The sequence below is a fragment of the Bos indicus genome, chromosome 15 (assembly GCF_029378745.1).
Source record: "Bos indicus isolate NIAB-ARS_2022 breed Sahiwal x Tharparkar chromosome 15, NIAB-ARS_B.indTharparkar_mat_pri_1.0, whole genome shotgun sequence".
Lineage (NCBI taxonomy): Eukaryota > Metazoa > Chordata > Mammalia > Artiodactyla > Bovidae > Bos > Bos indicus.
The window spans coordinates 78,951,752-78,974,595 of NC_091774.1; the positions used below are offsets into that span (position 1 = coordinate 78,951,752).

At 40.7% G+C, this 22,844-nt stretch overlaps 1 protein-coding gene across 1 annotated transcript; it reads right to left on the reverse strand.

Moving 5' to 3' along the window:
* Positions 1–310: 310 nt before the first annotated feature.
* On the reverse strand, positions 311–5,556 carry LOC139187250 (olfactory receptor 4P4-like). The gene is made up of 2 exons (XM_070803263.1): positions 4,651–5,556; positions 311–355 (listed from the first exon to the last, which is right to left on the reverse strand). The coding sequence occupies exons 1-2, from the start codon at positions 5,554–5,556 to the stop codon at positions 311–313; spliced, it is 951 nt and encodes a 316-aa protein (XP_070659364.1).
* Between the last annotated feature and the right edge of the window lie 17,288 nt (positions 5,557–22,844).

Here is a 22,844-nt window from a genome sequence, read left to right on the forward strand (position 1 = left end):
TAGAAATTTCCCATCAGTATACTTCACCAATGATGTAAATTGTAGCTTCAATTTCTACCTAATAAATAAATATGCCAAAGTTCTTAATTGCATTTCCCTATTGCATCAACATCCAAACCACTGAGATCAGACCTGGGACATGGAGACTATGAGGAAATGAGTATATAGTGACTATGGACATGGAGTATATAATACTTATTTGTCAGGACAGGGCAGAATCAGTTAGCTGAGGCAGACTGAAGTGAGCTGCCATGGGAAATATTGAGAACCCTACAGCTAGAATTAAAAGTTCAGAGAGTAGACCCAGGATTTAAGACTTAATTTTTCTTGGGGAGAAAACCAAAAAAAAAAGCTTGTTAGGGCATTATAATTTCTGGCTGATGCCTGGAAAAGACTCCTATGCTTTACCCCTATGCTTTTTTTTTGGAAGCTCATATGCCCCCATGGACTCTCTTGCAGATGTGCAGACAATTTCCCAATTTATCTTTGTAAGGCAAACTCCTTTCTAAAAAGATATACTTTTTCTGATTGAATTTTCCATATGTATATTACAGAAAATATATTTTTAAAAGAACTATAACAAAAATAAAATGGTCTCATAAATTTATTCATATAAAAATATTTACTATCTCTTAATTCTAAAAGATCTGACTTGGACAAAACATACTATGGAGAATGCATTTGTTGTTTAGTCGCTAAGTTATGTCCCACTCTTTTGCAAATCCACAGAATGTAGCCTGCCAGACTCCTCTGTCCATGGAATTTTCCAGCAAGAATATTGAAGTGGGTTTCAGTTTCCTTCTCCAGGGGAACTTCTTGACCCCGGGATCAAACTCACATCTCCTGCATTGGCAGGTGGGTTCTTTACCACAGAGCCACCAGGGAAGCCCTAGAGAATGTATTTAGTGGTGAACAAAACAGCCTTTTTCCTCAGTGAGGCTGGAGACTAAGGAAAGAGACAGACAATGAAATAAACAAGAATCTATAGAAGTTTTAGTCAAGTGTAAATCTTGGACATTTTTATGTTATACAGATATTTATTCCTTCGGAGAAGGCAATAGCACCCCATTCCAGTACTCTTGCCTGGAAAATCCCATGGATGGAGGAGCATGGTGGGCTGCAGTCCATGGAGTTGCCTCTTAAATTTTACTTTATGTAATTTCATAAGACGATTGTATTTTCTCATCCATTTTTTACCTGAAAATGTAGTAATAATATTTGTTGAAAAGTTGAAATCATACGACTGAATTCATCTTTTAAAAAATTTGCTGCTGCTGCTAAGTCGCTTCAGTCGTGTCCGACTCTGTGCGACCCCATAGACGGCAGCCCACCAGGCTCCCCCACCCCTGGGATTCTCCAGGCAAGAATAATGGAGTGGGTTGCCACTTCCTTCTCCAATGCATGAAAGTGAAAAGTGAAAGTGAAGTCGCTCAGTCGTGTCCGACTCTTAGCGACCCCATGGACTGCAGCCTACCAGGCTCCTCCATCCATGGGATTTTCCAGGCCAGAGTACTGGAGTGGGTGCCATTGCCTTCTCCGTTAAAAAATTTACTTAATCTTTTTTTTGTCTGAAAGCTTCTAAGATCTTTTCATGTACCATTGAATTTTTTTAAACAGTCAATGGGTATCTGTGAATGGATCTATTTCTATAGTTTCTTTAAAGTTTACCATTTGTCAAAGGATACATTTTAAAAGAAAATATAATTGAATTTTTATGCAAATGATGGACATGTCAAAGATTCTATTGAATTTATTACTAATATTTAGTGTACAAACCAGTAAGATGTTACCACCAGTTCAGGCAACAGTTCACCACATCTTTATCATCAGTATGGAGTGCTAAAAAGAATTTATAAGTTGATGCAAAACTAGCCAAGTATCCAAAGGGCTGTCATTACTTGCACTTCACCTGACACAGTTTGAATTTCTATGGCCAGACATTGTTGACATTGATATTATTTTGTGTGAGTCAACTTCTCTATTTTGAGTTGTAAAACATCTTAGCCAAAAATAATGAAAGGTAGATAATAGCCTGAATGCAAGAACTAGTAAGGTCACTCACTAAATTACAAAGAATCTCACTGTTTTTTCTTGATATTATATGTGCTATTAATGATTCAACTGAAGAGAGAAATATGGCTGATGCTCTTGAAAAGCTGAGAAGGGAGGAGATCACAGTGCAAAAGTGAAGGAGTTAAATCATAATTCCCTGGTTAATGACTGATATTGACAATGAAGTGTTTGCTTGCTTATCTTATTAAACTATAGTTTATTTACAATGTTGTATTGGTTTCGGGTATATAGTCATGTGATTCAATTCATATATATGTGTGTTCATATGTATGTATATTTTCCATCTCAGATTACTTTTCATTATAGGTTGTTACAAGATATTGAGTATCGTTTCCTGTGCTGTACAATAGATCATTGTTGTTTATCTATTTTATATTTGGTAGCCTGTATCTGTTAGTCCCAAACTCCCAATTTATCCCTCCCCTCCCCTTTTCCTTTTGGTAATCATAAGTTTGTTTTCTGTGTCTGTGAGTCTTTTTCTGTTTTGTAAATAAGTCCATCTGTGTAATTTTTTTTTCTTTTAGAATCCACATAAAGTGATTGCAGATATTTGTTTTTCTCTGTCTGACTTATTTTACTTAGTAAGATAATTTCTTGGTCCATTCATGTTGCTGCAGACTCCAAGTATTTTAATAATCCACATTCACAAATTTTATTTCAAGAATAAAAATAAAACAGAAACATTTGTGTTAATTTTTGAAGTTTTATTTTTCAATAATACAAGTTTGGTTGGTTGGAGGATAGGGCTTCTGAAGCAGAGGGAAATTTTGAGGGCGGGCTGGTCTTCTTATTAAAGACCCTGCTTATATCACACCAGAAGGTGATCTTTCAGTTTCCTGCTCTGTTATGTTCTCTGACATGTATACTGTGCATGCCCTATCTAGGAGTTTTCAGAGAGCTGTCAAGAACTAGGTTTAAAACAACAACAAGCAAATATGTTAGGATCTTTCTATAAGAATTTCTAGCACATAATATTTTTAGATTTATTTGTTGGGTATTTTAAACTGAGTAATAGAACTATGGTATTTTTCTTTTTTATATTATGAACCCATTTTAAGAATCCTCAACATTGACAACTCATTTTTATCTAACATGGCTCTCTCTACAACTTGAAAATAAATTCTCATGCAAGTACATCATATCCACGAAGTTTTTAAAAGACTTTTGAGATTCTACCCATTCTTAATCACTTATCTAGTGGCTTGATCTTGCTCCTAGTAATTTCTGACATTGGGCAAAGGTGCTCCAGGATGGCTTTCAATTCCTACTGAAAAAACTGCCATTAACTTGAACAGTGCCAAAGATGTGACCATTGACTTTAAGTGATATTCTCCACTTGCCCACTCTAAGAAAAAAATAATTTCACCAGTAATAGGTGCCCATTGCACACTGTGTTGTCCTTAGTCACTCAGTCATGTCCTACTCTTTGTGACCCCCTGGACTGTAGCCTGCTGGGTACCTCTCTCCATGGGGATTCTCCAGGCAAGAATACTGGAACAGATTGTCATGCGCTCCTCCAAGGGATCTTCCCAACCCAGGGATTGAACCCAGATCCCCCACATTGCAGATGGATTCTTTACTGTCTGAGCCACCAGGGAAGCCTAGTAATAGGAGCATGACATTAATATGAGCCCCATTCTCACACCCTCACTGCTCCAAAAGAAAGTTATTATCAGAATGGTTACATTTCTGAGCATAATAGGAGACTGGGCAATAAAATAGCTCATATGTGTTGAGCACTTACTGTGTGACCAAGCAGTGTTTCAGTCCTGCACATATCCTCACTAGACTGTGTGCTGGGCTATTATTATCACTTGATGGATGGTTTATTGAGCATCTGTCCTAGTCCTCATAGTTAGTAAGCAATTCTGGGTCCAGAACACATGCCCATAACAAATATATACTATCAGGTGCTAGAATTAGCCAGAGTTGCCGTTCACATTTACATGGACAGAGTTGGGAGAGACAATTCCTTTGAACAAAAGAAAAGAGATTGATGTGGGACTTAGGTAAGAGTACTGGTGTTGTACATATGAGAAGCTCCAGATTACCACTGGCTACAAAATTATCAGAGTAGAAAGCTATATTTTTAAGAAATATAGTTGCAGGCCCAAAATTTGGTCTTTTAGAATATTCTTTAAATGATGCAAGTAAAATGTTGGAATTATCTTCTAAATCATTGCTACCCAGAATTGGCTTTATTGAATAGAGTCACATACAAGAATGGGCTCTATGGGTTCTCAGTGTTGATTTGTATTACATGATACCTTTCATAGTCTACTGCTAAATATCTAAATTGATTACACAGCCAAAAGATCAAAGGGGAAGAGGAGATATAAATAAGAAAACAAGAAAACTAGAAAAGAGCACACAGCAGAGAGTCTGGATAAATCCAGGGAGTTGTAAGCTTTTGTTCATACTTAAATCTATATATTGCTAAAACAAAATGAAACAAAAAAGCATATAAGGCAATTATTATACATTTTAAAGTCTTCAGTGTAGAAAATTCATATATTCGACAAGTTCAGTGGTGAAAATCAGAGGTATCTTTTAGTTCATTTCCTTTCTTACTGCAATATGGCACCAGAGTTTCTTTATGGCATTCTTCATCTCCACGTTTCTCAGCGTGTAGATTAGAGGATTGAGCATGGGAGCAATGATAGTATAAAAAAGAGCAAACACTTTGTCTTCTGGTAAAGTAGTTGCTGGTCGAATGTAAATGAAGAATAAAGGAGCAAAAAAGAGGACCACCACAGTGATGTGGGAACTGCAGGTGGAGAGAGCTTTGTGGCGATTCTCTACAGAGTGGGACCTGACAGTGTACAAGATCACAGCATAGGATATCAACAAGACCACAAAAGTCACCAGGCCCATGAGGCCCGAATTGGCGATGACGAGGAGACCGATTCTGGTGGTATCCGTGCAGGCCAGCTTCAGCAAAGGATACACATCACAGAAGTAATGATCTATTTCGTTGGGGCCACAGTAGGGTAAAAAGATGGCCAGGAGGAACTGACCAAAGGAATGAAGGAACGCCCCAGCGCAGGAAGCAGCGATCATGGCCCCACACTTCTGTCTGGTCATGATCAGAGTGTAGTGCAAAGGCTTGCAGATGGCCACATAGCGGTCATAGGCCATTCCTGTGAGGATGAAGACCTCGATGCCCCCAAACAAGTGCATGGTGAAGAGCTGTGTCATGCAGCCGTTGTAAGATATGGTCTTCTTTGCTGCCAGCAAGTCAGTGATCAACTTGGGGGTCACAGTGGAGGTGTAACAAAGGTCTGCGAGGGAGAGGTAACTCAGAAAGAAATACATGGGCTGTTTCATAAGTTGACTGGAGGCGATGGAAATCGTGACAAGTAGGTTTCCAATCAGAATTGCAATGTAACAAAGTAAGAATAGGAAAAAACAGAGAATTTCAATTTCCTTTTTCTGAGAAAGTCCTAGGAGAATAAATTCTGTGATGTTATTCCTATTTTCCATGACTCAGAGCAGTTTGTAGCCACCTGAAATTAGTTATCAATCTTTATAAATATGTAAATATGATGATGTGTATTATTCCTTGTCATGGGCATTTTAAAATGGAAAGCATTCAAAACTTGAAGAAAAAGATTTGATTTTTATTTTGAAAGGCTTTCCTTGCATTCGTTTTGTCCCTTTCTGGAAAATATTAATTCCTGATAAACGACTTTGATACCTGATATAAATATGCTGTAGAATGCAGCATATTTATGCAACCATTCTATTAGCATGTAGTATCGAACATAACTGGATATTATGTCCTGGTAGAATTCAAGAACTGGTGCTGTAGAAAAAATCAGTCATCCTTTTCTTTTTCTCACTATTTGTTATTGAGAAAATAGACACAAGAATGAAACCTTGAGAGAAAATAAAAAAGCACTTATATGTGGATGTTATATGTGAGAAATTTCCTTCCATCTATCCTAGGTGGAAATGTGATAAATAGAAAAAATCAACCAATTTGGAATCATGAGGTATATATCCATGGCCAAAACCAGCTATATGTCTGTTGTACCTAATTTACCAATGTGATTAATTTACAAGTGTGCTTAATTTACAGATAGAATATTATATTTTATAGTCAAACAAAAGGGTAACAAGCAAAGTATAATTACCTCTATTTTTTCAAAAGGTATCATCACAAACTTTAAAAATATTTGTCTTTTACATTCAGTAAGGCATTTGAGGTTAATAGTAGGTTTCACTTGAATTTTATTTTTTTTTTTTTAAACCAGAATTTTATAAATTTATTTATCCAAGTTTAAAAATATTAGTTTTCAACTTACTGTGACACTGTTGTTTTTTTAAAATAATACTTATCAGTACCCATTGGCTTTTAAGTTCAGTTGAACTGAGGTTAGAATTTTAGTCTCATACAGTGTCTTACTCACTTGCATTAATTGGTTTCTTTCTAATCAGTGTACTCAAGCTGTTCAACTCTTCCTAATAATCAGTCATCCTGAAAATGTTTGCTTCTTTCTGTTCCTACATCACATGTCTTAGTAACTCAGGCTGGCTTTTCTCTCTTCCATTCCTGTTATTTTTACCTCCTCCTCCTAAACACTGCTGTAAAGTAATGTAAGACCAGCTCTAATAATATGCTTATAACTATTACACCTTTGAACAAACCAGTACCTTTCTATTGGCAGAAGTTCAAGAAGCATAGACTAGGGAGAACTACCGAGAATTAATCATTTCACTAAATCACAACAAAATTCTCTACTTCAACTATATCAAACACAAGACCTTAATATTTAAAATATTTTATTTCATTTACTCCAAACTTCAGAACCAATATATTCACAAGTTATTTTCAAATCTGTAACGCTCTTCTCCTTATTCTTCATTTTCAGTGAAAATGCCATTTGAATCTGTGTACATAAGGTAGGGTTTGGGAGAGAAAATCTGCAAATCTATCTAGTGTATGAGAGTCATCACCAATGGCCACAAAATGACATTTAAATATGTAACAACTGAATAGTGAAGAGAGGATATTTGTAGTGAAATAAGCCATCTCATTCAACTAACAACTACATTTTACACTTTTAAAATAATTCCCAATAATTTAAAAGAATGCAGGGCTCTATTCTAACTTCTCCCCTAAATTATATTCTTCTGATTTGGTGGGAAACACTATAAGTTATATATTCAATCACAGGTTATTCTTTATTTAATATTTGACTTACTGTGTGAATTGATCAATTAACATATCTTCTCAGCTTTTTTTCCCTTCTGATTTATCTAGAATCCTACCTCTGAGATTCTTTATCAGATAGCAGGTCAAATCATATTTGAAAAATACAATGTAAATGCCATTTTGGTAAGTGTGTTTGCAGACTAAAAGTGGAAAATCAATGAAATGATTATGAATTACCAAGAAAATAAACAAAAACTTTTAAAATGCAGATTCTTTTGTCTTACCAATACTTGAATATTTCAGGCAAATTGAAAATTATTTTTAAAAAATTTAATCTTGAAAATGCACTCAGTCTAGGCCATTAGAAAGAGAGGGAGTATGTGAAAAATACCTATAAATTAATTTGCATTTTAAAATATAAAAGCTGTATAATGCATGACTCAAAACTATAATCTATATTCCTGAACAACTTGAAAGCATTTTCCCTATTTTCAGTTATTTCTATGGGAAATAAAGTGTGACTTATATGTCTACAAGCATCATATTCATATTTTTTTAATTAATAATTATATCAACAGAAGATATTCTTTAAAATACTGGACTATTAGGAAAATGAAGCAAAATATTGTCTCCTTCATCTCATTGTACTATTTTCTAACTTGTTGGCATGAGTATGCCACATCCCTTTTTTGTATTTCAGTTTAAGCATCAATAAGCAACGGGAGTTAAACTATATATTTAAGGATCTCTGCTAGACCCTAACTCTTTGTCCATGGTTCCGATGTAAATTTTGAGGAGTCAATGGCTGGATGTTGCTGACTATTATTTTCCAAACAAATCAGAATAAACTTACAACTTCCCTCCAGGTTATTGTCTCTCATTTCATTTAAGGTTAACTGATCCAGTCTCAGAGAGAAACACAACTCCTCCAGCTCTCCTTTTCCCTGGATCCTTTATAGCCTGATATTTTAAATTCCCTTTATCCAGTCCAGGTATATAGAAGGCTCCATCATCTGTAGTTCAAACTTAAGTATTCTTCTCTGGAATCGCTAATGATTCCCTGAAGTAGTGAACCTGGACTAGCAGTTTCAAACCAATCTTTGCTCAGTACTATCACACTGTATTAAACTGTGAAATCTGCGACTTCCAGGTAGAGTTTACTACCTACAGCCCACCATGCCATGGTTACTCAAATACTCTATGTCTTGTGGTTCTTAAGAACTATCTACCTTGCTTCATATTTTTTGCTATTAAGTGCTTTAGCTTATCTCTCCAAAACAATCGTATCTTGGTGAGAGTTAGAGCCAGTGCCTCATTTTCTCCCTAACCTGGACATAATGAAAAACAAAACCAAACAAAATTTATGCCATTCAAATCTATGTTGAATAGTGAACACTTGACTTTGGAACAGATTATATAAACTTTCTGAGCCATTTTACTTGTTTAATCCCTAAGGAAAGGAAAATAAAACTCATTTCTTTTGGATGTGGGAAAAATTATTAACCAGTTATCAATTACTAGGTGTCAGGAATTGTGGTGGAAAAAAGATTAAAATCATCTAGGAGGCTTTATTGAAATTCCCATTTAGTAAGTTAGTTACCTAGTTCTCCCATAATAAGATTGTGACTGGATAATGATGAATTGTGAAGGATTTGATGAATTAGATTATACAATACATTCCTCATTTAATCAATTATATGGCACTGTGTCTCATCATGAATTAAATTATTAGTTCTGTTAGCTTTCCCATTATATCCTCACTCTACACTTTGATTATTTTAAGTTCCAGTATGTATTTGTCAAATAAATAAATTTTATTTCAATATTTGATAGAATGAAATGAAAAATCATTTTAATTACATGTCATTATCATTATAATTATTTTGTCATGTACTTAAGAGACATAAAAACACAGAACGTTTATAACAAAATTTACTTCAGAATGACAGAGACTCAGAAAGATCACCTTAGAATTGCTCTCTGATTTTTGCTAGTATTCTATTAGAAAAAATCGTTTGAAGGTCATCTAAATTCATCCCTGTAACCTTTCCCCACTTCTCACTCCCTTGGCTTACTGTGGAGACTACATGCTTAAGAGTCGTCTTATATATTAAAACTCAGTCACTTGCCCTAAAACCTTGGTTGTCTCAAACCTGGGTGGTCTCCAAAATGTACAGAACTAAATCTGACCACGCTCTATTAGCCACTCTTTCATTTATTCTGAATATTTATTCAGATCATCTTCATTAACCTCCTATTTTAATAGCCCTGTCTTGGCCAAATTGTAATAGAATAAGTGGTGTTTTTAAATACAGGAATGAGAAACTCAAGCTACAGATATGGCACATTCAGGCAATTAACAGAAAGTAAGAGCAGAGTGATTTAACATACTCTGTACTTCTTGAGTTTTTCCTTAACAGATTTTCTGTATCCTTTACTGAAATATAAGTCACCAAGTTTCTGCTTTACTAGCTCCCCTTTAACATTCCCCAAGTTATGAAAAAATGTTTATCACTGTCATTTTTATTACTTAATGCAATTTACATAGGAAGGGTAAGTTATCACACATGAATTGTACAAAAAACATGTAACCATGAAAGAAATGCTCTGTATTACCAGGTAGATAGAGCAATAGTTTCAAATGTTGACTGTATGAAAATGTGGTTAAAGTTTTCTAAAAAACATTAGCCAAGGGGCAAATGTTCATTATATTTAAATAACAAATTCTATAAACATATTGATCTAGCAACAGTGATTAATTGTGGATTGATTAAAGTAAAGTTAACTCATGTCCAACTCACCAGATACTTGGCTTAAGTCTCACTTACATGTAATATTTCACAGTACCATAATGTAAATTAACCAGTAAATTCTATGCCTATGTAGTAATATGTGTCATTATACAAATAATTCTGTAGAAATCTGAAAATAGAGCTTACCTGGTCTCTAAGGTAAGGTGTCCACCTTTTTTCTTAAGCAAATTCAAAAGGCTTTTCCCAGTTTTATTTTAATATTTAAGAGAACAAAATGGTGCCATCATTTATGTTGACAACTATTCTTTATTTATCTTTAAATAACACTTTTATTATATTCTATTGTGAACATTAAAATAAAGACAACACAAGGTTCCTATCTGATTTCTAAGCAACTTTAACTGGGAGATATTTAACCTGCAGACATTTATTGTAGTATCTCTGTGAGTTTGGAAATTCCCTTTGGGATAATGTGACCAAAGTGAAGCTGAACTTTTCTGAACATTATTCAGAGACCTAAAAATAATTATATCGACAAAGTCATATTTTCCCTCTGTGTATTTGGAAACTAAGTACAAATCAGCTTCTGTTTTATTATGGGGACAATTGTGAGAAAACTCTAATGACCTGAAAAGAAATCTCATAATACCCACACTTAAGAAAGAAGAGGTTCAGGATCATTAACCAGTAAGAGAATGCAAAACAAAACCACAAAGACATACCATTTCATAGTAGCTAGGATAGCTGTAATCAAGCATTAAGTGTGATGATGTTGTGTAGACATAGGAATACTCATAAAATGTAAAGTAAGAATACTCATAAAATGTAAAATGATTTAACCTCTATAGAAAAGAGTTGGTCAGTTCCTAATACAGTTAAACATGAAGGGATAAAAAAAAAAAAAAAAAAGAAAGAAGAGGCGAAGAAAGAGAAAGAAACTCTGAGTTGCAGGTAAAAGGAAAACATTGATGCTGCCTCAATTCAGTTTGTGGAGGGTGCTGGCTATTCCAGCATGCATCTCCTATAAGTCTATTAATAATAAAACCACTTTGAAAAGTTACCACAGTCTGTTGTCCCTTCGTCCTCTATGTCTTTCACTGTTGATTTTTCTGTCCACAGTTCACCCAAATAGCTCCCTTATATACCTCATCCCTGTAATGGAAGTTTAATACCAAGTCTTTTTGTGGTTACTTACGTTTTTCTTATTTCTCAGTAACATTTTGAGACAGTATTTCCTCTTCTCTGACAGCATTTTATTCACGCTCCAGAGACCATATTCCTCAAATGTTTACATTTTTAAAAAATGGCACTTTAACAACTTTAAGTGCACGACTCAGTGGCATTGCTTATATTTACAATATTGCATAATCGCTATATATTTCCAAAACATTTTCATCACTCTAAACAGAAACTTTGCACCCATTAATAACTCCTCATCCTCCTTTCCCTCTGCCACTGATATCCTTTAATATACTCTGCCTCTGTGAATCTTCTTCTTGTATTTCATGTAAGTGAAATCATGCAATGTTTGTTTCTCCTATCCTTATTATTATTATTTAAATTACTTAGTTACTTCGGCTGTATCAGGTCTCAGCTGTGGCACAGGAATCTCTCATTGTGTTCCCTGGGCTCTTCACTGCAGTGGGGGGTATCAGTTGCTCCTCCAGAGGTGGGATCTTAGTTACCAATGAGGGATTGAACCCGTGTTCCCTGTGTTGCAAGGTGGATTCTTAACCACTGAACCAACAAGGAAGTCCCCTATCCCTTTTTTCTACATTGCAATTTAATCTTGATTTCTCACAAAATTCTTTTTTTTTTTTTACAGTCTCTTTCTTGAGTCCAACTGTTAGGTAGGTAGAATAGGGAAAAGGAGTCCAAAATGGCAGTGGCTAAAAGACAAGGAAGGTCAAAGGAAGGTCCGAGGACCAGAGTGAAGACTTCAGGCAGAACAAACAGCACTCCTGGCTAAGCCCAATTTGCATAGGGCAAGCCCAGGTGGAGGAAAAAAAACCTATAAAAGGAGGAGCCAAAGCGCTTTCTCACAGACTCTCTCTCACGTGCATGTGCTCTTTCTCTCTCTCTCTCACTCTCACTCTCTCTCTCCTGATATCTTCTAAATAAAATAGAGCTGTAACACTGATTTACTTAAGAGCTATAACACGGTTTGTCCAAGACACGAGAGCTGTGATGCGCCGAGGGCTTTAATGTCCGTTGCTCCAAATCTTTGTTGTGACGAGACAAAGAACCAAGGAACACACACTCGAGTGACATTTATGGTGCCATGACTCGGGCTTAACCTGGCTGAAACAACCTCCGAGGGCAAGAGGCCAAGCACAGCAGGAGCCCAACCCAGTGAAGCTCCCGAGCTAGAAGCGGAAGGCAAAGAAACCCAGTGCAGGGGAAGGCCCATCGTGCTGGAAACTGGGACAGTGAAAAACAAACTCAGCAGAAAGCTCACGCGGCCCAGTCAGATTCCAGAAGACCTCCAGTTAAGGTAAGAGGTCCTCGCTCTTATGGCTGGAGGGACCTTTACAATCTCTTGTTTCTTGGTTCCTCGAACCTCCTGCGAACAGGCAGGTGGCAGGGGGCACAATTGAGGGACTCTGGAGAGGCTACTCCTCAGCATGTCCCAAAGGCGCTATCTGCTGAGTCCCAGTAGCTGTTACACAAGTCGGTGGGGGCTCTTCTGTCCTTTCTCTTCTCTGTGCCAAGGATCAGACCAATTAAACTGTGAGCACCAGTCAGATATTTAGCAAATTTTCCGGCGGGCTATGAAGGGGATTCCTTGGCATGTTTTTCCCACTGCTTTTTCCTCCTGTCCTTCAGCTCTCTCCCGGGACTCAAGCCTGGCCAAAACTAATGAAACTCAGGCTCTGATGTCTCATTGAAAAAAATTCATTGTGAGACAAAGCGATAAGAGGTGGATTTCTTAGGATCCAGAGAGAAGCCACTCTTCAGGGTGCAAACCATTGCCGAGGGCAAGGGCTGGGGCCACAGTATTAGGCCTGGCTAGGTTTTGTGATGGAGAAGGCAATGGCACCCCACTCCAGTACTCTTGCCTGGAAAATCCCATGGACAGAGGAGCCTGGTAGGCTGCAGCCCATGGGATCCCTAAGAGTCAGACACGACTGAGCGACTTCACTTTCAATTTTTACTTACATGCATTGGAGACGGAAATGGCAACCCACTCCAATGTTCTTGCTTGGAGAATCCCAGGGACGGGGGAGCCTTGCGGGCTGCCGTCTATGGGGTGGCACAGAGTCAGACATGACTGAAGTGACTTAGCAGAAGCAGCAGGTTTTGTGAGGGGGTGGAATTCATATGCTAATGAGTGAGAGGATCATCCCAGCCATTGGGGAATCACTCACTCCTCCCTCTTTTGACTGTGCCTTGTGTCTTCACAAGAGAAGACTCTACACATGGACATCACCAGATGGTCAACACCGAAATCAGATTGATTATATTCTTTGCAGCCAAAGATGGAGAAGCTCTATACAGTTAACAAAAACAAGACCAGGAGATGACTGGGGCTCAGATCATGAACTCCTTATTACCAAATTCAGACTTAAATGGAAGAAAGTAGGGAAAACCACTAGACCATTCAGGTATGACCTAAATCAAATCCCTTATGATTATACAGTGAAAGTGAGAAATAGATTTAAGGGCCTAGATCTGATAGATAGAGTGCTTGATGAACTATGGAATGAGGTTCGTGACATGGTACAGGAGACAGGGATGAAGACCATCCACATGGAAAAGAAATGCAAAAAAGCAAAATGGCTGTCTGGGGAGGCCTTACAAATAGCTGTGAAAAGAAGAGAAGTGAAAAGAAAAGGAGAAAAGGAAAGATATAAGCATCTGAACGCAGAGTTCCAAAGAATAGCGAGAAGAGATAAGAAAGCCTTCCTCAGCAATCAATGCAAAGAAATAGAGGAAAACAACAAAATGGAAATGACTAGAGATCTCTTCAAGAAAATTAGAGATACCAAGGGAACATTTCATGCAAAGATGGGCTCGATAAAGGACAGAAAAGTTATGGACCTAACAGAAGCAGAAGATATCAAGAAGAGATGGCAAGAATACACAGAAGAATTGTAGAAAAAACATCTTCATGTCCCATAGAATCACGATGGTGTGATTAGTGACCTAGAGCCAGACATCCTGGAATGTGAAGTCAAGTGGGCCTTAGAAAGCATCACTACAAACAAAGCTAGTGGAGGTGATATAATTCCAGTTGAGCTATTTCAAATCCTGAAAGATGATGCTGGGAAAGTGCTGCACTCAATATGCCAGCAAATTTGGAAAACTCAGCAGTGGCCACAGGACTGGAAAAGGTCAGTTTTCATTCCAATCCCAAAGAAAGGCAATGCCAATGTTCAAACTACCACACAATTGCACTCATCTCACACGCTAGTAAAGTAATGCTCAAAATTCTCCAAGCCAGGCTTCAGCAATATGTGAACTGTGAACTTTCTGATGTTCAAGCTGGTTTTAGAAAAGGCAGAGTAACCAGAGATCAAATTGCCAAAATCCGCTGGATCATGGAAAAAGCAAGAGAGTTCCAGAAAAACATCTATTTCTGCTTTATTGACTATGCCAAAGCCTTTGACTGTGTGAATCACAATAAACTGTGGGAAATTCTGAAAGAGATGGGAATACCAGACCACCTGACCTGCCTCTTGAGAAATCTGTATCAGTTCAGGAAGCAACAGTTAGAACTGGACATGGAACAACAAACTGGTTCCAAATAGGAAAAGGAGTATGTCAAGGCTGTATATTGTCTGCATAACTTCTATGCAGAGTACATCATGAGAAACTCTGGGGTGGAAGAAACACAAGCTGAAGTCAAGACTGCTGGGAGAAATATCAGTAACCTCAGGTGTGCAGATGACACCACCTTTATGGCAGAAAGTGAAGAGGAACTCAAAAGCCTCTTGATGAAAGTGAAAAAGGAGAGTGAAAAAGTTGGCTTAAAGCTCACCATTCAGAAAACTAAGATCATGGCATCCGGTTCCATCACTTCATAGGAAATAGATGGGGAAACAGTGGAAACAGTGTCCGACTTTATTTTTCTGGGCTTCAAAATCACGGCAGATGGTGACTGCAGCCATGAAATTAAAAGACACTCATTGGAAGGAAAGTTATGACCAACCTAGATAACATATTCAAAAGCAGAGACATTACTTTGCCAACAAAGGTTCATCTAGTCAAGGCTATGGTTTTTCCTGTGGTCATGTATGGATGTGAGAGTTGGACTGTGAAGAAGGCTGAGCTCCGAAGAATTGATGCTTTTGAACTGTGGTGTTGGAGAAGACTCTTGAGAGTCCCTTGGACTGCAAGGAGATCCAACCAGTCCATTCTGAAGGAGATCAGCCCTGGGATTTCTTTGGAAGGAATGATGCTAAAGCTGAAACTCCAGTACTTTGGCCACCTCATGCGCAGAGTTGACTCATTGGAAAAGACTCTGATGCTGGGAGGGATTGGGGGCAAGAGGAGAAGGGGACGACAGAGGATGAGATGGCTGGATGGCATCACTGCCTCAATGGACGTGAGCCTCGGTGAACTCCGGGAGTTGGTGATGGACAGGGAGGCCTGGCGTGCTGGGATTCATGGGGTCGCAAAGAGTTGGACATGACTTAGGGACTGAACTGGAGCTGTCCTGTCACATCTGAGTGTGTCTGTTGGCTTATAGATTGGGGAATAAAGTTTACTTGAATTTGACTTGTCACCTTGGACCCAAATGATTTTAATTGGTTTACATTATACCCTTTTGCCATGTCATTCTTTCAAAGGTTGTGCTCTGCCTCCTTCCCTCCTGTTTCATGCTCTTTTCCTGAGCCCCATCCAGACCCACAAGGTTACCTCTACAATCTTCTGGAGAGACAACCAGAAAATAGCTGGCCTTGGGAGGGAAATACTCTATAATATCCAACCCCATGATCCTACCCAGTACTGGTCACGCTGGAGACCTTGGGGACACCCAAACTTCAGTCTGAGGGTCTCAGGAGGTCATCACACCTTGACCTGCCTAGGGATCTGGTCCTCAAAAGTTTGCCACGCTTCAACCTGCTCGGGGATCCGCCAGTCCCAGGGGTCCCAGGAGGTTGTCACGCCTCGACCTACCCAGGGACCCAATACTCGGGAGGCCGTCACGCCTTGACCTGCCCGGGGATTCGATCTCTAGGAGGCTGTCATGCCTCAGCCTGCCTGGGGATCTGCACCCTGACCAGGGGATGCCTGGCTCTCAGGTTGCAACAGTACTAGTTAGGATGAGCTTACATATCAATTCCCTTCCACGGTGGGCAAACTAACAATGAGTTACAAACCCCTTAATTCTACACAGCACTGGTCACACTGGAGATCTTGGGGACGCCCAAACTCCAGTCCAGGGGTCCCAGGAGGTCGTCACGCCTTGACCTGCCTAGGGATCAGTCTTTGAAAGGTTGGCATGCCTCAACCTGCTTGGGGATCCGCCAGTCCCAGGGGTCCCAGGAGGTCATCACGCCTCGACTTGCCCAGGGACCCAATTCTCGGGAGGCCGTCACGCCTCGACCTGCCCAGGGATTCGATCTCTAGGAGGCTGTCATGCCTCAGCCTGCCTGGAGATCTGCACCCTGACCAGGAGACGCCTGGCTCTCAGGTTGCAACAGTTCTGGGTAGGATAAGCTTCAGAAAGACTCACCCCTAAGGAAGTCCACCCATAAAAATCGAAAGAGGCCTTTTTCTTTTCTCCCTGTCATGACTGTCTTTCAGATGTGAAATAACCAATCTACTTCCTGGCAGACGCCCTTGAGATGCATCCTTGATAACTGGAAGCTGTTCAACCCTCTAGCTCTAAGGAGAAGTCATTTGAAATTCTTTTGTGCCACTGCATGGCCACAATATCCACTGGGGGACGAGGAACACTGGCCTGAGGATGGAACTTAAAATTACAATACCATCCTGCAATTAGAATTATTCTGCAAAAGACAAGGGAAATGGACAGAGATCCCCTATGTACAAATTTTCTTCTGACTAAGAGATATGAAGGAATTCTGTCTTAAGTATGGGATTGTAGTACGCCCTAAAAGTGAGCCCACTAGGCAAATGGTGTTAGGCACAGGCAACCAAGAAAAGGAACCCCCTCGTGAAGGCTCACCTTCCACAGCTCCCGAGTTGCCTGGTGCTCCTTCCTTATACCCAAACGTGCCCCCATATCTGGGAGCACCTCCTCAACAAAAGCCAGCTCGAGTATGTCCCTTAGTTGAAACTGGAGGAGAATTCAGACCAACCTGGGTCCATAAGCCCTTCTCCCTCTTAGAATTAAGGCAGATCAAACAAGACCTGGGAAGCTATACAGATGACCCAGGCAAATATATAGATACATTCCAACATATTACCTCGGCCTGTGACTTGACATGGAAAAACATCATGGTCATATTTAGTCAAATTTTATCTGATCCTGAACATACCAGGGTCTTAAAGGAAGCCCGGAGGTATGAAACAGGGCTCCACTTGTCCAGTGATAGATACCCAGTAGGGGAAACTGCAGTCCCCTCCTCCGATCCTAATTGGAATTATAATGACCCTGAGCACATCTAGGAAAGAGATCATTTTCTAATCTGTGTGAAGGCAGGACTGAAAGCAGCCCAACAAAACGTAATTAGCTATGCCCAGGTCTCAGCAATAACTCAGGAGCCCAATGAGAACCCCATTGCCTTTCTGGAAAGGCTAAAAGAGGCACTCCAAAAGTTTATCAACCTGGAGTTAGACTCTTAGGAGGGACCGGTGATTTTAAAGGACAAATTCCTGTCACAATGTGCATCAGATATCAGAATTAAGTTACAACAGCTACAACAGCAGAACCCTGCTGCCTCTTTAAATGAGATGGTCTAGATAGCCACCAATACCTTTTATAACAGAGAACAGGAGAAGGAGGCCAAGGCCCAGGAGAAGGAGAGAAAGAAAGAGACAAGCCATGCCCAGATGCTGGCCGCCTTCCAGAGAAACCCTATGGCAAACCCCGAGTCCTTGAAGGACAAGGCACGAGACAAATGCCTGATCTGTAGACAGGCGGGGCATTGGGCCAAAGAGTGTCCAAACCATGACAAGTCTCCTAGAATGGCTTGCCACAAATGCCATCAACTGGGACATTGGGTGGCACTCTGCCATCGGGACCCAAGAGCCTCAAGGTCAAGGGCCAAGCCTACCCTCACGATGGTTCAAGAGGACTGAAGCGGCCGGCTCCAGACAGCCCACCTGTCACAGATAACCATCACGGGGCTGGAGCCAAGGGTGCAACTGGATGTGGCAGGTAGGTCCGAGAATTTCTTAGTTGACACAGGGGCTACTTACTCTGTCTTGATCTCCTACTCCAGAGCCTTCTCCTCCTAAACCTGTACCATTTTGGGTGCTACAGGAAAAGCAACTACTAAAAGATTCATCTGAGCACTTCTTTGTTGCTAGGATGGACAAATATTTTCCCACCAGTTTCTGGTGGTCCCTGAGTGTCCTACCCCCTTATTGGAAAGAGATATACTCACTAAACTGGGGACCACCCTTGTGATGGGAAGTTTTTCAGCCCCTAGAGCTCTACAGCTCCTGGTTACTACTGAAGAACCCATTACACCTTCTTCAATAGAGAGGGACCAAAAACTACGGGAAGACAAAATTAACCCCCAGGTGTGGGACCAGGGGATTCCTAGATGAGCCCACCAAGCTGAACCGGTCATCATTGTCCTCCGAGATCCCACTCGGTTTCCTAACCGGAAACAATATCCTCTCAAAAGAGAGGCTCGGGAGGGACTACAGCCTTTAATAAATAAAGTCCTTGCTTGTGGGCTATTGGTCCCCACCAGTTCACCATGTAACGCCCCAATCCTCTCAGTAAAGAAAAAAGGCGGAACCTGGCGTCTGGTTCAAGATCTCCAGATCATAAATGAAGCTGTAGTCCCCCTCCATCCCACAGTACCCAATCCCTATGTAATCTTGGGAGAAATCCCACCCAGTGCCAAGTGGTTTACAGTCTTGGATCTCAAAGATGCATTTTTTTTGCATACCACTGGCTAAAGAATCCCAATATCTTTTTGCCTTTGAGTGGGAAGCCCCAGGAGAAAAACACCAACAGATGACTTGGACAGTATTACCTCAGGGGTTAAGAGATAGCCCCCACCTGTTTGGACAGGCCCTTAGCTGGGATCTCCTAGATCTGGACCTGGGACCTAATGGGAAAATATTACAATATGTAGATGACCTACTAATCTGCTCTCCAGATGAGAAAAGTGCCCAACAACATGCAATTCAGGTTCTAAACTTCTTGGCAGAAAGGGGATATAAAGTCTCCCATGCTAAGGCACAGATGGTCGAGACAAAGGTCACTTACCTGGGAGTTCAGATTACACATGGGTCCAGGAGGCTGTCCTCTGATCGGGTACAAGGAATTCTCCAGTTGCCCTCCCCCACGACTCAAAAACAATTGCAAGATTTCCTGGGGCTAACTAGTTATTGTAGAATATGGATACCCAACTATGGTCTAATTGCCCAGCCCTTATATGAAAGCTTAAAGGGACGAGATGATTCAAACCCACTGATTTGGGGAACTCCTCAAAAGAAGGCAGAGGCTACACTAAAACAGGCCTTAACTCAGGCACCTGCCTTGAGGTTAGATCCAGAAAAAGCATTCCAACTTTATGTCCATGAAAGATAGGGAATAGCCTTGGGAGTGTTAACTCAAAGGTTGGGATCTGAGCCCCAGCCTGTAGCTTACTTTTCCAAGAGGCTCGATCCAACTACCCGAGGCTTGCTCCCCTGCTTTCAAAATCTTGCAGCTATTGCAATCATGATAGAAGATGCTTTAAAACTCTCCTTTGGGGGCAAACTAACTATTTTTACCAGCCACCAAGTAAAACAACTCCTGAATGGGAGAGGCCATTTATGGATGTCTGATCAAAGAATCCTCAGATATCAAGTAATGCTGATGGAAAATCCATGCCTCACTATATCCCCTTGTGAAGTTCTTAACCCAGCCACACTCCTACCTACCCCCGAGGGCTCTCTCCCCTTTCATTCTTGTCTAGAAACCTTGGACCACTGGACAAAACCCCAAGAGGGATTGTCAGAAGATCCTCTGACCAATCCTGAGGAAATCTGGTACACTGATGGAAGCAGCTTTGTCTTGGATGGAAAAAGAAGAGCCGGGTATGCAGTAGTCTCCAATTTTGAGACCATAGAGGCTAAACCTCTGCCACCAGGTACTTCAGCCCAATTAGCTGAGCTCATAGCCCTGACTCAAGCTTTAGAGCTGGGAAAAGGAAAAAGAATAGCCATTTACACTGACTCCAAGTATGCCTTTCTGGTGCTACATGCACATGTGGCTATTTGGAAAGAAAGGGGCCACTTGACCACCTGAGGGTCCCCAATCAAATATGGTGATCAGATTCTTTGACTCTTGGAGGCAGTCCATCTGCCCACTGAGGTTTAAGTCTCCCACTATAAAGGACACCAAAAAGGGAGCATAGAAGTGGTACGAGGGAACCAAGCAGCTGATCAGGCAGCTAGGAGAGCAGCATTACAGAACCATGACCTAATAGGGATTGCCACCTTAGTTCCACAGACTAATTTGCCAGAAACTCCTTCATATACTGAAGGTGAGACTCTTAAAGCTAAGAGAGAGGGCTTTCAAGAAGATCATATGGGGTGATTCCAAAAGGAGAGACTCCTTTTTCTGCCTGGGAACCTCCAATGGAAGTTGGTTAACTCCTTACATGCCACTACTCATTTAGGAGAAAAGGCCCTCCAAAGATTACTAGAAAGGTCCTTCAGAGGAACAAGCTTCCAAACAACTGTAAGACAGTGATCGCCTCTTGTCCCACTTGCCAATTAAACAACCCCCAAGGAGCTCGAAGATCCCAGCTGGTCCAGCCCGTCCAACGACGTGGGGCCTACCCAGGAGAGGACTGGCAGATGGACTTCACCCAGATGCCAGTTTCTCAAGGGTATAAATATCTATTAGTTATGATAGATACATTCACAGGATGGATTGAAGGCTTTCCCGCCCGGACTGAGAAGGCTGAGGAGGTGGTAAAAAAAAACTGCTCCATTAAATCATTCCAAGATTTGTTCTGCCCAGGTCATTACAAAGTGACAATGGGACATCATTTACTTCTAAGGTTACCCAAGGGGTCTCGAAAGCATTGGGCATTACTTATTATCTCCATTTTGCCTAGAGGCCTCAATCTTCAGGAAAAGTAGAAAGAGCCAATCAATTCTTAAAATCAGTGATAAAAAAGATAACCCAAGATACCTCCCTGGGATGGAAGGAGGCTTTTTCAATAGCTCTCCTCCGCACCCACATTGCCCCTAAGGAACAGGTTGGTCTTAGTCCTTATGAGATGCTATATGGGAGACCTTTTGTTTATGTCAATGACCTCTTCCTAGGTCCAGAGGTTCAGACCCTCCAGTCTTATACCATGGCCATTGGGCAATTCCAACAGGATAGACGCTTGTGGGGTATGAACCAGGACCCAAAAGATTCTAAAGAGTCACCACTATATGCTCCAGGAACTCAAGTCCTAATTAAACTCTGGAAAGATGGGTCCCCAAAGGCTCAACTCCAGCCCACATGGAAGGGTCCCTACCCTGTAATACTTTCTACCCCCACAACAGTCAAGGTACCAGGACATGACTCCTGGATTCACTACTCATGAGTCAAGCCATGGAAGAAAACAGAAGAGGACACTTGATACACCTGTGAGCCCCTGGGAGATCTCAGATACCTATTCAGAACTACCAATGAGTGTCATTCTAAAGAACACCCCCAAAATCTGGTTTCTGGGGATAAAATTTCTCAGGATAACTCTGAAGAGCCAACACAGCTTGACAGAGACTGTACTCCAAAACAGACAGGAGATAGATCTTCTGATCCCTGAACAAGGAGGGACTTGAGCCATCCTGGCCATGTGAATTTAAAAATGACCAATGTCCCTACTAGTCCTTGTTATGATTATTCCATGTACTGTCAATTGTCTAACCTGTTTTGTCTCTGCCCAGGTCAACCAGCTACAACATGCAGTGCCAGTTCAACAAAGATATAAAACTACAGCTGACCACGGAAAATATCACACACCCTTGGACACCGCTATAAGGACTCTGAGGATTGAGACTAGCAAGAGGGGAAGGCCCAATACGCCTCACCATCCCAGTTCAGCAGGAAGTAGCCATAAAGACCTCGACACCCCTAATCCCAAAGAATTGGGCCTCCCATCTCTTGAGAGGGGAATGTTAGGTAGGTAGAATAGGGAAAAGGAGTTCGAAATGGCAGTGGCTAAAAGACAAGGAAGGTCAAAGGAAGGTCCGAGGACCAGAGTGAAGACTTCAGGCAGAACAAACAGCACTCCTGGCTAAGCCCAATTTGCATACAGCAGGCCCAGGTGGAGGAAAAAAACATATAAAAGGGGATAAGAAAGCTGTGGTACATACACACAATGGAGTATTACTCAGCCATTAAAAAGAATACATTTGAATCAGTTCTAATGAGGTGGTTGAAACTGGAGCCTATTATACAGAGTGAAGTAAGCCAGAAAGAAAAACACCAATACAGTATACTAACGCATATATATGGAATTTAGAAAGATGATAACAATAACCCTGTGTACGAGACAGCAGAAGAGACACTGATGTATAGAACAGTCTTATGGACTCTGTTGCAGAGGGAGAGGGTGGGAAGATTTGGGAGAATGGCATTGAAACATGTATAATATCATGTATGAAACGAGTTGCCAGTCCAGGTTCAATGCACGATACTGGATGCTTGGGGCTGGTGCACTGGGACGACCCAGAGGGATGGTATGGGGAGGGAGGAGGGAGGAGGGTTCAGGATGGGG

Bases quoted from the DNA above. Each gene is read 5' to 3' on its own strand.
- LOC139187250 (XM_070803263.1), bottom strand. From the start codon at position 5,556: ATGGAAAATAGGAATAACATCACAGAATTTATTCTCCTAGGACTTTCT. The intron at 356-4,650 runs ATTGCAGTAAGA...TAATGCCCTAAC, and splicing joins TAAAGAAACTCTGGTGCCAT to AAGCTTTTTTTTTTGGTTTT.